Source organism: Zonotrichia leucophrys, chromosome 2 (genome assembly GCF_028769735.1).
Source record: "Zonotrichia leucophrys gambelii isolate GWCS_2022_RI chromosome 2, RI_Zleu_2.0, whole genome shotgun sequence".
Lineage (NCBI taxonomy): Eukaryota > Metazoa > Chordata > Aves > Passeriformes > Passerellidae > Zonotrichia > Zonotrichia leucophrys.
This window is the reverse complement of record NC_088171.1, coordinates 23,676,050-23,692,589: the sequence shown is the minus strand read 5'-3', so window position 1 is coordinate 23,692,589 and position 16,540 is coordinate 23,676,050. Positions and strand designations below refer to the sequence as shown.

Here is a 16,540-nt window from a genome sequence, read left to right as displayed (position 1 = left end):
TTCTTCTGCAATACTAAACATAGCTGATGCTAGTTAATAAATGTGAATTTAAAATATATCCCAGGCCATTACTGCTTAGGTACTGTGATCAGAGTGTATTTTTTTATAAACAAAACAACAGAATATGCAAAAAAATTGCCAGCTGTTAGCAAACACAGTATAAAGACAGCTGCACTTCAAAATAAAATATCCCTAGTGACTTCTTGATGTAAGCAACCCAGATGTAGCAGCAGTGCCTGCATTACCAGAATCAAATGGATTTAATAGCCTCTTTAAATTGCTTCATTTACTAATATTATATTCTTCCTGTAAGGAACAAAAAGAATTGGTTAATTTAGGGATTTTTTTCCCTATGTTTCTGTGTTACTTATATATGGGTTTTAGTAATCCATAAACCCTTTATGTGTTGAAGCTTATTTTCCTTGCATTGACTTTCAAAGGACTGTAAAATTCAAGGATTAGGACAAGTTACACCAGAGGCAATGCAAAACCATTTTCCTAGGCACTAGTAAGTCCTCATCAAGGGGGAAAAAAAAAAGCTATATCAAAGGTTATCACAACTCTTTGATGCAGTTGAGGGTAGTATAATACATTCATAAAATGCTGCTGTATCAAACGCTGTCAGCAGTAAATCACAAAGCCTGACACACTGATTTCCATCACCAGCCTGACACCACTATTGCATGTACATCTTCATTAATATTATTTTAATGCCAGTGGCTATTTAAAAAAGAATGCAGGAGAATGTAACATTGCATGTGGATCATTAGCTTTTAGTTACTATTCTAATTCTCTACACCAGCAAATGAAGTGTAAAAATAGCCTGCAGCCTCTGCCACCTGCTTCCCAGCCACTGTCCAGTGGTTAATATTTGGACTCCTTTTTCATGCAGCTGGTCTTCCACTCTGTGGGAGCCTCACTTACTGTTCCTGGGGAGCCACCATGAAATGTCATTTGTCATGGCTATAGAAAAAGCCCTGTGACCTTATTTTTTTTCTTTTCTCTAAATAGAGGAAACAGCTGTACTTTCTACCTTAACATTATTTAAATATTTAGTGAAGTGGCTGCCTGGTTTTGTCATTGTGTAGATCATCAACAACGACACAGGAGAGCACACACTATCTGCCATAAGGACATAATGCCAGTAATTGCATAAAAATGCTAATGCTACAAACACACTTTTGATAACAAATTACCAAATTATCTTGGAATCTGATGGTAGACAGGTTTCTCCACGTCTCCCTTCCTCCCACTCTGGGAAGCCACTAAATAGCTTTAATGTAATTATGGCTCAGCTCTGTACAAGCATTGTGTGAGCAGAGCCCCGAGGCTGCCTGGCTCCAGCAGAGCTCCCTGTCAGATGTGCCAAGCAAGCACAAGTGACCTGAGCAGGCAGCTACACCTCTCACCATCACACTGCAAGTGCTGTCTCACACAAGCCAGAAAAGCACAGAAGTAAAGTAATCTAAAGCTCTTCTGTCACACACACAACACATTTGCTCTCATCTGATTTCTGATGTGGCAGAGGCTGAGCCCCTGCACAAATTGCTGCCATGTGAAAGAAACTGCATTACCCGGTCCCTTTTTCCTAAGCCCTTCACAGTTCCTCACTCTGTACGGGGCAGAAAAATATTGTAAGGGCTACAAATCAAGCACAAGGGGAATTTGACATTGTTTTTCATTTGAAACAGAACACACCACCTCTGACCCCTGAGCACCTGGATTTTTTTTAGGCTTCTACAAAATGCCCTGTGCAAGAGAACATAATTTCTTGATATCATTGAAGATGTAACTATTGTGTTCTTCCCCAATACTTCAGTCATTTTTGTCACAAAGCAAAATAATGGCCTGGATTGCTGAAGTAGCATTTAAGTCCTTCCTTGATCTTCCCTGCTGCCCATGGAATTTGAAAATAAACACATTATATGAAGGACATGCTAAGTCTGCAGGTGTAGTAACTTTTAAATGCTTTTAATTAGCTACATGACTTAATCTTTATTACAGGAACACCACATGTTTTGATTGGACCTTCTAATTTCACTAAAATTATCACTAGGGGGAATGTTAAAAGATCTATTTTTGACAAGCTATTGAACTTTGGAGAAAACCATTTTTATTTGTAGAAAAATTTTCAGCAACAATAAAAATGTTTTAAAATCCTTTGTTCAGTTTCACAGTGCAGTGTTTTTTAAAATAGGAAAAGTTTAAAGAATATTTTAAAGTTAAAAAAATACTGCTTTTAACTAAAAGAAAGCATTTTAAAGTGCTTTTTTGAGCAGTTTGCTCTATTAAAGCATTAACATTTTTCTTTAGCAGTTTCTGTATATTCTCTGTAATTTACAAGCTGACTTGTGTGTGCAGACACACAAATACCTGTGACTCAAGAACTGAACAAATGTAGAGGCAGTTATGAGAAGGTGAGCAGAAAGGACTGTTTATCTCTCCCAGCTATCTCCATCCTTGTCTTGCCTCACCCCAAGCAAGCTGAACTTCTTGCTGAGGGCATCTGAGGTATTACTTGGAAAAGAGGTGATTGTAGAACATCAAATGGGCTGCAGAGATTACATGCAACCTGTGAAGACACCAGGTTGAACCTGGTATTTAGGAAAACAGGACAGTTTTAGGATAGATGAGAAACTGAGATGCAGAAGGAAATTATTTTAGACCTGTGAAGTGGAGAATGGTCTGAGCATGGTAGCAGCTGCCAGCCAGTGGGGTGGCAGGAGGGGATTCCTTCAGGAGATACTGCATGAACCACACATGCCACTGTACACACGTTTCTTAACCTGTACCAATGATCCCACTACATACTTGGTTTACATGTCTAAAAAAAACAAGAGCTAAAGCATCTACATGGGGTCTTCTCATCTGCACTTACCACATGTCAAGGCAGGTGGAATATTCTGTTGATCCCAGAAGGACATCTGGAGGCCTGTACCATAGGGTTACCACCTCATTGGAATATGTATGACTAGGAACTGATTTAGCTCTTGCAAGACCTGTGGGGTAAACACAAATGAATTAATGTAAACAAAGCAAAGAAATACTTTGCTGTACAGTTACAATCTAAAAGGATGTTTGAGCACCTATCATGTAATGTGACAGGCATGTCGCAAGAGTGTTTTCTTCTAGAACTGGAGTACTTTACTTAATGGTAGCATCTATCATTAAGTACCTGGCTAAACAGAGCTGTGAATATTATGAAGGGATAATAAAAATATGCTTTTCGTAATGACAACCACAGGCCCAGGGCAACTGCAAAGATATACTGTGGTATACCTAAATAAAAGACAAATAAACAAAGATTTTAATTGCCATTAACTGCTCATCCTGAGGCATGAATAGTCTTCCATTTCAGTGTTATTTAGAAAAAGAAAACGAAAAGGAAACTCCCAGACAAATGATGCCACAGATGAGATTTGGCTTCTTAGGGAAGCCTAGGAAACCTTCAACAGCTTGCAAAGCCCAGCCTGCTTATTCAAGTTTACATTTGAAAGCTGTAGACACAGTTACACATTACCATTCAAATAAATATTAAAATTGCAGCAATACAGCAGAAAATTGTATGTGAAAAATTCCTCACTCTCAAGAAATGCATATTGGCAGTGCTCCAATTTTAGAAACCATTTCAATAAAATCTGTGGCCTACTAAAGATATAATAGTTACAATAATTGTATTTTAAGCCTGTCAGTCATTTAAAATAATTCACATTGCTACACAATCTATGTAAAACAGAGATCATCATATGCTAAACCAAGAAGTTTACAAGTATGTTTCTCCTACAGAGGACTCTCTCCTCCAGAAAATGGAAAAAGATCTTCAGGGCTAAGGTGACTCTTCCTATCATGGGACTGCTAATGCTTTTTCCAAATTATCTGATCCTAGCTACTGCCTTGAGAACATCCACTTCCTTGCTGGGAACACTGGACATGCACAAGTAATGAAAATCAGGAGAATGCAGTACTGGGTGGTTTTTGTGTCTTTTTGACCTACTGATTTTCCTTTCAGAAAATAAATGGAATTACTACAAGAGAAGGTCATGGTTTATACCTTACAGAAACAAAGAAACAAAGTCATACACTCAGAAAGGAATAAACAACATAAGAATTCCCGAAAGTGTGCAGAAGAGAGTCCTTTGCCCCTTTCTTCTTAATACACTAGAAAAGCTATTTATGAACATTTACTGTCAGTGAATACATCTCCATAGCAATGATGGCCAGTCTTGCCAGCTGATTGCATTATCAGCTGATTATAGCAATTAGACCAGTGTAGGGGAATAATATGAATTGTATGCTATGATCCATTCTTTTAAAAATTACATTTGAAACATGAATACCTATTTTTTAAATCTGCAGACCTCCACCTCTTTAAGGTTTGTACACCCAGCCATCAGCTTGATGAACAATTTGGCTTACAAAGACAACCCAGGGTTGGCCAGGTACAGCCCCAAAGAGGCCAGAGGAGAGGTCACATCACATGTTCCACAGTGTCTCTGCCTCCAGAGTAAGGTTTTTGCTTCTACCAAACCAGAAACCACCGGCAACTCTAACTGGTGAGCAGTTCTTATTCCTGGCACACATGACCATTAACAAGCCTGAGTTTCTGTGCATCAATATCCCATGTGACTAAACTGAAACAGTATTACCTGCATTTGTGGATATGGACCTACTACTACTAAGCAATATAAAAATTATGAAAGGATTTGAGAAGTCTGGATGGTGAATGATTCCATCCTTTTTGCCTTCCTGTGCCTTCCCCATTAGCCTTGCCTGAGGAATACTAAATTTGTTGGCAAATTCTAATCATCTACCAAGCTTTCACAGGAAAAGAGGAATAACTAAGCAGGGGGAAAGGCCTCTTGAAGAAGCCACACCATGTATTTTGGGCAAAACTATCAAAAAACTTTAGAGTTTGTGGGATGGCAAACTCAGATTTTCATGGCACAAATTGATCCACACATTCCAGAAATCTCCCATGTAGAGAGAAATGAGTATCTGACTTTTCATACCAGAAATCGTGTTGCAAATAATAACACCATAACCATGGTTCCCAGCTGCTTCTAGATCTTCTCCACCTCTAATCCATTCCAGGTTAATGAAAATCTGTCTTATTTTCAAAGAATGGCCCTTTTGGGTGAGTCCCAGCCTGTTGGACAATGAAATGTTTTTCTTTAATCTATTCTTCACACCGCAAACACTATGAAAGTTTCATTTGAGGTTGGCCACTGCACCTGGTTTCTCAGTTATGAGAGGATCATTAATGGAATTGAGAAACATTTAAACAAAATCTTAATTTGTAAAAGCAAGCTGAGGCCCTACATTGGTATCAGACAGCAGCACCAGGTTAAGAGGTGTTCCAGTTTGAGTTAAACCATAACAAAAGGCTTATGAGTACAGGCCACATGTTTTAACTTGTGGCCAATTGGTTTCCTAGCTGGCCACAAACACTGCTTTGGAAAGTAGATGGGAAAATGGAAAGCAGGAGTGAACAACCAAGCGAAATAGTTACAAAAGGTAAAATTTGGAAGGGGAAAATCTGGCACAGTCCCACTGTTCAGTCAGCCACTCACTCCCCTTGTGCAGGACTGACAGGGCCTGAATCAGGCTAATGCCTCAGAGGAGATGCTTTCTCACAGGGAGGGAGCAGCCTCTGCTTTTTTCTGAATAATTCTCTGCTCTGCATAAAGAATGCATTTAGCAATAATGAACACTTTCCCTCAAAATTAATGCAAATGTGTCTCATCACACATGAGATATGGAAAAAATAATCTTTCAGATATATTCACAATCTAAAGCGAATTCTTCCCAAATATATATGTGAAAAACACCAAGATACTACATTTATTGTTTTGATGGTCCAGACACAAATAGATGACAGTTACCAGGGTTTTTCCAGATATCCTTCTGCAAGAAAACTTGCTACATATTTTATACCCCTTTGCATATCCAAATATGCTTACTCATGCAAAATTTATTTAAGCACATCCTTCAGCTGAAAGAAAACTGAAGGGTAAGATTAATTAGCACAGCATGTTCGATCACTTTCTTTAAGGGTTCCCTGTCTGTTTCCATGGTTACACTACAGGAAGAATGACAATCTCATTTTAAAAAAACAGAGTTTATGGGGGATCATCAAAACTTCAAACCTTAATGGCCCATGTGCATTAAAGCCAAAAGGTAAGTGGCAGATCACGAGGTGAGCACACAATATTTACATATTGCTGCCTGAGCACTCTTGCAGCCTAGGGAGGTGGAGGAAGGATTTCCTGACAAGCAGAGAACTCCCCTCCAATCCCCGTGTCTTACAAAAGATAAATGTCAACACATGCCCTGCTGTTGCAGCCCTATTTTGAGAGAAGAAATCCAAGGATAAGGCCCAGTTATTAAAATTAAGGTTGTGTCAGACCCACTGGGGAACTTGTGTTTAATTATGGGAAGGACAGACACCGTTTAATGTTCTCCAGGCACTGACTTCTTATGACCATTATTTACCCAAAATGAAAGAAGAAACTGTTCAATGCATTACATACTGCAAGGCTTGCACAACATCATCTAGCTGCTCTGTGGCACAAACCACAACTTAATTTTAACTTATTCATTAAACAACAGCTCAGGATATCCTGGGAAGCATGGTATTTAAAATATAGAGTGAATGATCTATGCCTATGTATGTTTATGTCTTTAACACAGAAAATCCCCTGCTGCTCCTACTCTGAACTTATAAAAAAACCCCACCTTTTAAATTTTTTTAAGAAGAAATTTTCTTGCTTGGTAAACACAATAGTCTCTGCCTCATCTGGCTGTATCTTAGACTCAGAGGATGTATCTGATTTTACCTAGGATCAGTTATTGACAAAACATATTGCACTGATTTATCACTGTAATTTTTAAATTGTATTTGGCTTTTACAAGAGGCTCTAGCTACATCCAGACTCAAGCCTTATCCAAAACACACACCTTTGGTTACATAAGCACAAATATTAATATTTGATACCTCTCTAGCTGCAGGATAGCTTCCTTGTCAACTTCATATGACAATTGGAAGCCTTTGTTCACAGCAAATATGATTCTGCAAATGAGAAAATCAGTCATGTCTGCAAAAACAAAGGCTCAGCAGCCATGTGCATGGTCTCCCTTTTTATTATACCCTAAAAGTGTTGAGCAGCATATTATTTTGATTTAGATATATTTTAAAAGGCTCTAGCAAGGATACTAAAAAATAAGGTGTTTTTCTTGTTGCTTTTCCTTGATTCAGCTTCTTTATGCGCTTCCTTTTATAGCTTCCTGTTTTGTTTATTTAACAATTACTTAGTTTGAAGTAAATGGCTTATTGAACTGCAACTATGAGTCAGTAATAATATTAAAATTTTGCTAATGTATTCTGTTGTAGATCATGAACTGTCAGCTTAACCTATTTACTCAGCTGCTTGTTTTCCAACAGAAGCACATTTATTCAGTGAATACTTGAGTGACAGCAAAAAAAAAAAAAAAAAAGTAAAATGGGTGAAGACACTGACACTGCTTCAATGAAGTGGTCAACACTCTAACCCAGAAGCCAGTACTGGCAATCAAAAGTGCCCTGCAGCCTTTAGGTCCCTCTGCTGTTTATCTGAATGCATCTGTCTCCAGCATGAAGCTTTACCTGAGCACCTGAGTTAAATTCCTCTCAAGTAAGATAAATTACCTACAACATCCTATGTCCTGGTCCTAATATAGCCATTAGCTTATGATAGTGCTGTTCATTTATAAAAGTTACTCACAATCAGAGAAAGACTAATTAGGATTTCAAATTAGTATTCCCAAAATGCACTTGAGCAATGACCAGTCTTCCAAACTGGAGTGCAGGAGTCAGTTTTCAAGGGAGAGAGAAGTAAGTAAAACAAAAGGCATGTGTGCCTCTCAGCCTGTCTGGTTTTTCCAGCTGTTATCAGCTGTTGTAATAAAAGATTATTTTCCCCTACAAGTCTTATCTCATGTAAGTCTTCAGACAATCACTTACAGTAACACAGATGATAATTATTCCAGTCTGTGAATAGGACTCAACTGTCAGCTGACAAACACAAGTTACAGAATGGGGAGACACAGAAATACTTTTCCTGCTACCAGAAAGAATGACTCTAGCACTCATGAAAAGTGTTTGCCCCTTTTCAAGAAATTCAGCATCATCTTTTCATAACCTCTCTCCTCTGCCCCCTCTGCTTCCCAAAGGATCACAGGGAACAGAAAAAAGGGCTACAAGAAAGAGCTCAGATCTTGGTTGTATATTATAAGATCCCTTTGGTTAATTTGAGAGCTATCATAGCTGTAAAGCTGTTTATTTCTTTGCTTTAAAATACTTATAAATAATTTCCAATGTTTTGAAAAAAGGCACACTGATTTTGAACGTGTACTATGACTGAGAAATTTATTCCTTGTCTATAAGCAGGAAAAAGCCATACTAAAAATTGGGTACTGTGCAAAAAGTGGTACAGAAATACAAAAGAAATATACACTTCACTTTTGAAACCAGGAAAATATAAATACTCCCATGGCATTCTGGGTCAGCATGGATATGTTCAAAGTGCCTCTACTAGTCTGGAGGTAGAAAAGTAACTGAGTGGGCAGGAAAAAAAAAGGAAACAAACTGCATCAACATTATAAACATTCACATAGATATAAAGGTAGCAGCACTCAAGGACAGCAAGCAATTTCACATCAAAGATAATTTCTGCATTACAGAAAAGACCTGGATTCCTTATGGACATGGCTCACAATAGCCCCGACAGGTGATCGATATAAATCTTGCTTTCCAGATTCCGGATTTTTACTTATCAATTTCTTGTTTCATAAAAAGTCTACAAGAAGATGATATCCTCAACTCCTATAAAAGCCCCAGTAGGAACATGCCACTGTGCTAATAAGGCTGTAAGTGAAAATGTCAGAATTACTCATTTCACAGTGAAGTTATTAGGTTTGAAGCAAAGAGTTAACAATTGCTGAACAGATGGTTTTAAATTAGAAAGATCTGCAGAGTGCAGGGAGGAAGTTCTAGAAGGACAAACAGGCAGAAAATAATTCTTCACTGAAAATGAGAGCTAATACATCTGAGGATATTTTAATATTCCTTGAGAAAAGAGAAAAAACAGGGAAGCAGCTATGAATGAATGAGCCTAATCAATACTGAACAATAATTTGTGTAATAGTAATAATTTACATGTGGAATTTTAAGACATGACCAATGAACTTGCTGAAGACAAGAAAGGTAACAGATCATTTTCACACAGGTTTGAGGTATAAATGTTTCATCACCATTAGGATTTTCCATTAACAAATCAAAGGAATCAGAAAAGACCAAAAAACAAAGATATTCAGGAGAGCAGTGTTGTATGGAGACAAATTGAGAGCTATGGATGCCCCGTTTGGTGAAGTATAACAGTCCATCAAGCACCAAACACAGAAGCTAACAAGCTACTGCAGGCTATTGTGTTTGAAGCTAACAATTTACTGTGATCTCTACATTTATAACTAAAAGCAGGAGAGCAAGGGTCATTTCTGGATGACTCCATCTGGCATTCAAGTAAAAATGAACCAATCCTTTCCAACTAGGTACCTGGATAACTTATCATTTGATAGGTATTTGTATCCTATCATTTGTATGGCATGAGACAGGTTAAATACAACATAGCAGTAAAGAAATAAACAGGCTCTCCAAGATTTATCTCTTTTAGAAAATCATCACATAGACAAACTGCCTTTCCCTCTACCCAGGTGCAAAGAGAACTGAACACATATCAGATGTAACTCAATTTTATACAGGGCATCAGTACCATTCGAGTCCTTTTAGTTTCATGTTGTATTAAATCTGGCAGCTGAAGAACTGTTTAATAAGCACAATTTGGTGCTAGTGTAGTGACTCACAGTCATCCACATAGAAACACAAAAGCTAGGTATCACTGACAGTTTCGTGTTCTAATCCCAGTTGTTTGCCCTCAGGTAATTTTGTTTCTTAACTGACCATACAGCACTGGCAGTGCCAGGTGATGCCAGGTACTGCTCTCTCCACCTGTTGGAGGGGCCCAAAACTCACTGAAGTGAACCCTGCAGGGCTGGACAGAAGGCAGCAATAGTAGCATGGCTACTGGGATGTTATTGATGGAGAGATTTATTCCAGTGGGATCAGTTTTGCTGATCCATCATGTCCTATCTAGCTCTTAAATATCTGGACAACTTTGATGCAGGGCCTATCTCAAGTCATGGTCAGCTATTAAAGCCTAATCAAGTGGCTGAAAATTTACTTGAATTTGTCTAGGATAAATAGTTTAATAAGAACAGGGCTACATTGAAAAGCAAGTATTTAAATAAAATCTATAGACAAAATATTTTTGAAAAGCAGATCTAACAAGTATTTTATTTATAAATCAAACCTTGCTGCCATTTGACATTACCCTGCAGGAGTAGAATCTGTAAATTTGAAAAGCTGTCACCCCATGGGTGCTGAAACCACCAACTCTTACAATACAAGGTCTGACTTATGTATAAATGACACAATTCCATGGCTAGTATCCACCAGATCCTTGGCCCTGTACAGCAGAGCCCGTGCAAGTGGGTTTGAAGGCTTCCTTTTCCAGCCAAGGTGCCACCTGAGCACACATATCTCCTCTGCAGAATGCAGCTGCATTTGGTCCCCCATCCACCCTCAGCTCATGAACCATGGCAGCCCTGCCTGGCACAAACTGCTCTAGAGCTTAATCCAGGCTGCTTCCAGTACCCCAGTGTCCTGGGTTGACTATATGATGCTTTTATCCCCAATCGTCTCATTCTGTTTATGTTGAATAATAATAAGTTTTGTACCTTTAAGAGTGTTACAGAGAGTGAAGGGGGAGAGAGAAGAAGCGCGCAGTTTGTTTTCAGACACTGCACTCACTCCTCCACATTCCTGCTCCTGACTGTGTTGTCTGCGGACAGACAGCGGGACAGAGAGCTCTTCTTTTGCTTTTTAGTTAGTGTTAGCTAGCTGGGGCAAAGAAGTTCCCTGGACTGTTTTTTTTCCCTTTTCTTTGGACCTCTTGGAACTGCTCTGGACTGAACACCCAGGAGAGCACCGGCAGCTGCAGCTGTGGCCCACTGGGCCGGCCCTGGCCTGCGACAATTCCAGCACTGAGAGACTGATCAGAGACTGAGTGAGCTGCTGCTTGAACCCGGGGTTTTCTCAGTTTGTCATCTCTTTTAGAGTGGCAAGGGGTCTCATTGTTTTGATACTGTTTTGGTCTTATTGTTTAATAAACAGGGGGTTTTTTCCACCTTTCTCCAAGGAGGTATTTTTCTTTCCTCCCGGACCAGTTGGGGGGAGGGGCCGATTGGATCCGCTTTTCCCACCGGAGCTCCTTTGGGGGGATTCTTCCCCAAATTTCCTCTAAACCTGGACACCCAGCCAGACTATTTATAGATAAGACAAATATTTATCTGACTTTTGTCATTGCTACAATATGATATCTCACAACTTACATATTCCCTTAGTAGGTAAAACACTGTCTTGGAGTTCTTCCAAAGAACTACAGTACATTTTGCATGTGGTATCACATTGGTACATACATTCACATATTGGGTAACACCCACAGTATCTAAAGTCACATCTGACAGCACAGGCTTAAGTAAGAGTAAAATTATCTGAAAACAGACATTGCTGCAAAACTAACAAGACTTAAAAAAATCTCCAATACATAAAAGCTGTTTTAAATACAAAGAACAAAATAACTACAAAATAACTTGAAGATTTCATTAATTTTCAAAATTTCTTCTACTTTGCTTTCAAGAGTGCAGTCATTAAGAAAATCTATATAAGCACTGTTGCTTCTGTAAAGCAATATTATAAAGCAACATCTAACAACAGAAATCTCTTGACTGTCAGATTCACCTGTTCAATTGAATTTCTCCTCAAAACTCATTTAATGTATATGCCATCTTAAATTATCTGAATCACAAATCTTATAAGAAAACTTTTATGAGAGAGATATTCCAATATGCTTAGATCTAAATTATTATTTGACTCTGCATCAGTAATAAGGCATCTATATTCCTGGAGAGCCATCAATTCAGTTCTTAACACAATTTTGTCAAAGCAAAAGAAGAAATGAAAGCAGACAATTTCATTTTTTAAAAAGTTACATTAGAAGGGCATTAAGGCTATTCCTTAACTGTAAAATTCTGGAAATATGTAGTTAAATCCCAACTGCTCCTAATACAGCATTTGTCTCTAAAGCAATAATGAAAACTAAAATGCCACAACCAGAATGGCAAAGCTGGAGCTATGCAACCCAATCTAGTCCTTTCTGTACAGATGTAACCTACCAGTCAGTAGGACTACAGCAAAACCCTGTATTGTAACTAATAAAACAAGTGAAAACTTTTTTGTACTGAAACCAAGCCATTCTTTTATCTATTCACCTTGGGGACAATGGATGTACTTCTGGATGAGGTGCTCAATAAAAATTACTTGCAGATTGCAAGCAAAGGATCCCTATTAGTACTTTGACCAGCAACAAACTACTGCTGTCACACTGTTATGGAATCATCCCATGCTTTACTGAAACCATTTACTCTATCAAGTTTGCATGTGAACCAACTGTTAGTACTCATAAGCATATCTCACCTGCGTAGCTAAGCTGCTGGTAATCCTGAGCACTCTGAGACAGAATGGGCAAAGGATTGCCAAAATTCCAAGAAGCTTACATGAGAAGGCATTTGTGTTTATAAAGTATATTTCAGTGATCTGCTGCCTTTTCTCTTATCCCTCCCCCTGCTTTTTTTTTTTTTCATTTATTTAGTTTTCTTGTAAGGTCTACAGACAGGTCAGAGCTGAACCAAATTTCCAGTCGGCTGGAAGGTCCAGAAATAACTTAAAAACATTTCAATGACATATGCTTGAAAGCAAATGTAGTCACACAAGCAAGTAAATTTGATGTTCAAGTGACTTAAAAATTGCTGCAATAAGAAGGATATGAATATATTCATGGCTGTGGGTGGGAATAAAAGAGATTACATCTGAAAATCTCCTGCTACCTTATTTCCAATGACTACACTAAATATTTGCTGTATAATTTGACATATTATGAGCCAGAAAAGCCAAAGGTGATACAACCAAGTTTGGAGAAGAACTTGAGGACCTTTAAGCAGGTGAAGCTCTAACCTGCCATTTTCTCTACCATGTAAATCAAAAACTACTCAGCACCATTTTCTCTTCATGCAAAGCCACTGTTAATTTTCCCACATCACCAAGGCATAAAGCTGCTGGTTCCTGATTCTCCCACTTTTAAGTTTTTTAGCTTTAGTCTTTCAAATTATAAGACCAAAAGGTCAAGCAAAATAGGGTTATTTGTAATATACATAAGAGTAACTACTTGGAGCTATAATTTATTTGTATAGTTTTTGGAAATGGAAGTTGCTGGAGAAGTGTTAAGCAGTGCTAAGACAAGCACTGCCTGATCACTTCTGGCTACCATCGAGGCTAACTGATGCAGGGGAAACTCTCATCTTAAAGCAGGTAGCCCCGCAAGCATGATTTTAATTTATATCAGGACAAATTATGCATCTATGAAAATATTAATACAACCAACACTGTGTCTTTCAGAAAGAATAAAAAAATCATGCATATATTAAGAATTACCTAGATAAAAAGTGACTGTGTTGCAGAAAAGTAAGGTTTTAAACTGTCTGGGACAAAACAAATGACATTATAAATTACAGAGCCATCGTTCCTTTAAAATACAATCTCAATTATGGAATTATTTCAGACCATGTTAAAGGCACATTTCTCTTAATGAACTGCCAGTTCTGTTCACATTAATCTTTGCACATCAATATTTTTGTTCTGACTGATGATGAATTTTTTCTTCTTCAATCCACACCTTTCCAGTTAAACTATAATATCTACACAGCTGATTATTTCCTGTGTAAAATAAATCTGCATAACTATTAACAAACTAATGAGATTAAAATAATTTTAAAAGTTGGCATAATTTTCTCATTATATAATACAGTATGTTCTCATAAATAAAAAAACCATAAAACACAATCATAGTCAAACCAAGAAAGAAAAGATAGAGAGTACTATGGGAGCTACCTGGAGTCCTATATTCAAAAGCTTTACCATGAGCAGTATCTTTTTCTATAGTATTTTTTCCCTGTAACTAATGTAACAGAAAGAAGCTTCAAAACAATGAAGTTTTAATGAAAGCTTGATATTTTAAATACAGGTGCTTGTAATCATGATAATCACGAGGATATGGAGAGGTGTAGGAAGGGAAAATGTTCTCATATAAAACTGAGAGAACCATCACATGACTGAATAAGGCTTTTTTCAAATGAAACAATACTTGTTTTAATACATTTACAGATTCATATGGATGGATGGATGGACGGATGGATGAATGGATGGTTGGGTGGATCTCTTGCCCAGAGAGCAGATCACAGCTCTCCAAGTCTTTTGTGCCACTGTCACGTAGAGTCTAGTTCACACTTAAGTGGGCAATACAAGGCAATAAAAAAAAATCATGATTATCATAATAACACAGCACTGAGCTAGCTGCAGTACAGATGACATTCAAATCCCACATTCTTCTTAAGTACAAAATACTGAAACAGATTTTTCATCATAGTTGTTTTAGTGGTGTCATAACCAACTTCCTTTATTATCCTTAATGGATAATTAAGATGCTTTCCTCCTATTTAAAGGCTTGATATAACTCTCACTTGCAACAATAGAGAATTGCATTGAACCCTAAGTAATCTGAGATCCGTTTAACAAGGGACCCATTAAGTGAGTCACACCAATCCCCAGGTCCTTCATGCTTTTTAAAAAAGTAAAACATTTTCAGTCAATAATCCTGCATAGGGCTTCTCAGTGGGAAGAGCTCAAGTTACAGCATCTGCCTTAGTAAAAGCTGAAAAGCCTCCTATTTAAAGATTTTTAATTTCAATTGTTAAATAGCAATCAGTGAAGACTGGCATAGACAAAAATTTAATAAGTGGTTCTGCTTTGTTTTAACAACTGGCAGAGAGAAGTTAAAGTCCTAGTTGAATACAGCTGAATCTCTCTACAGTTTTTGCAATTGCTGTCTCCAGATAGTAAACTCATGTCAAATCTATTCTTTCTTCATAGATTATGAAACCCATTTTCTGCCCATAAGAGATTCTTACTGCGCTGATTCTCACATGGTAATTTTTTTATAGATTGAACTGCTACCTCAATAAAGCCATCAGATATATGAAGCAAATTAGATGGAGATCCATGATGAGACAACAAAACAAATAAATAGGAGAAGAAAGAAACATTTCCAGCAGCACCAGACCACACCTTCTCTTGCATCTTCACCTCTGAAACAATTCTTTAGACCAAACGCAGAATACTCCTTTGCACTGCTGTTGTTTGAAATCTTTTGCCACCCACCCATCTCCCTCCCCATCTCACCCAGGTCTGGGCATCACAGCAGAAGGTCCCAAGCACAGCACATGAAGCCCTTGCTCCTGGGAGGGAAAGGGAAGGATGCAGCTTTGGCTACTCCCTGACAGCAGGCAGTTATAGCATTACAAACTGAGAAGAAAGGTCTGGGGGGTGCAGGGAAAGCCTATTATCCTCAGAAAGCAAAATAAATAACATGGCAGCCTGCCACATGTCTCTGGGTCCACAGTGCCCACAGCTTTTGCAGCCTACATAATTTATTTTTCCTCCAAGAAAAAGATTTGAGGGTGCCATAGCTACCTACAACCTCTGCTCCTGAGCTCTGGCCTTACTTTGCCTGGGTCTAGAAAACGTGGACAGCAAGGGCTTTTCACCCTGACTCAGTAACAGGCCATCGAGGCTATTCCAGGACAAACACACCCAGCCCCAGCTGCCACTGTACACAGCAACAGCAGCTTCTGCTCTCCATGGAACATGAGGCATTTACAGCTCATTACAAAAATAACTGCTTTATTAAGTACTTTATAAAGGCCTGCAAGCTGACTCTGGTTTGAGCACTTTGGGGTTCACTTTCCAGGTTCTCACTACTTTTTTTTTTTCAGTTTCTTCACAACATTGTCACTGAAGTTATCTTCCTTGCTTGATATTTAATACAACTAGAGTCCTCAAAGAAGCCCACTACTGTCCTTCCTGAGGGGTAAACGAACCAATTCTTCAAATTTCAAAGGCTGTTATCAGAAAGGAACAGGCTGTACCTGGAGTAACAGCAATCTCCAACAGGAATATGGGACAGAAATGTCTTTTCTTACCATGTTCAACTCAGGCAGGGTGTTAGAGGGGTCTGTGTACCTATGTTTGGGGTAAACTGGTTTTCTTTACCTGCAGCAGCCTCTGATAACCAGCACCCAGACAGCTCCTAGCCCTTCTCTGGAGCCTGCAGAAGGGCTGCTGTGGGGGCAGGAGCCTCAGGGTGACCGGGCAGCTCCTACAACTCACCCCAAAAGCTGCGTTAGGCTCCCCAGATCAGTCTCACCTAAAGCCAGGCAACCAAAGGGAGCCAGCCTATATAACTAGAGGCACTCTCAGAGGAATTCTGCTAGCAGT

The 16,540-nt window shown here is 38.5% G+C and overlaps 1 protein-coding gene across 5 annotated transcripts in view; it reads right to left on the bottom strand.

Annotated features, from left to right (window-relative positions):
* Window positions 1-16,540, bottom strand: part of CDK14 (cyclin dependent kinase 14) — a 310,762-nt gene that overhangs the window by 129,075 nt on the left and 165,147 nt on the right. For all 5 annotated transcript variants that reach the window (XM_064704274.1, XM_064704278.1, XM_064704276.1 and 2 more), the window contains one exon: window positions 2,879-2,999. In XM_064704274.1, coding sequence (XP_064560344.1) covers window positions 2,879-2,999 — 121 coding nt within the window. The remainder of the gene's footprint in view (window positions 1-2,878; window positions 3,000-16,540) is intronic.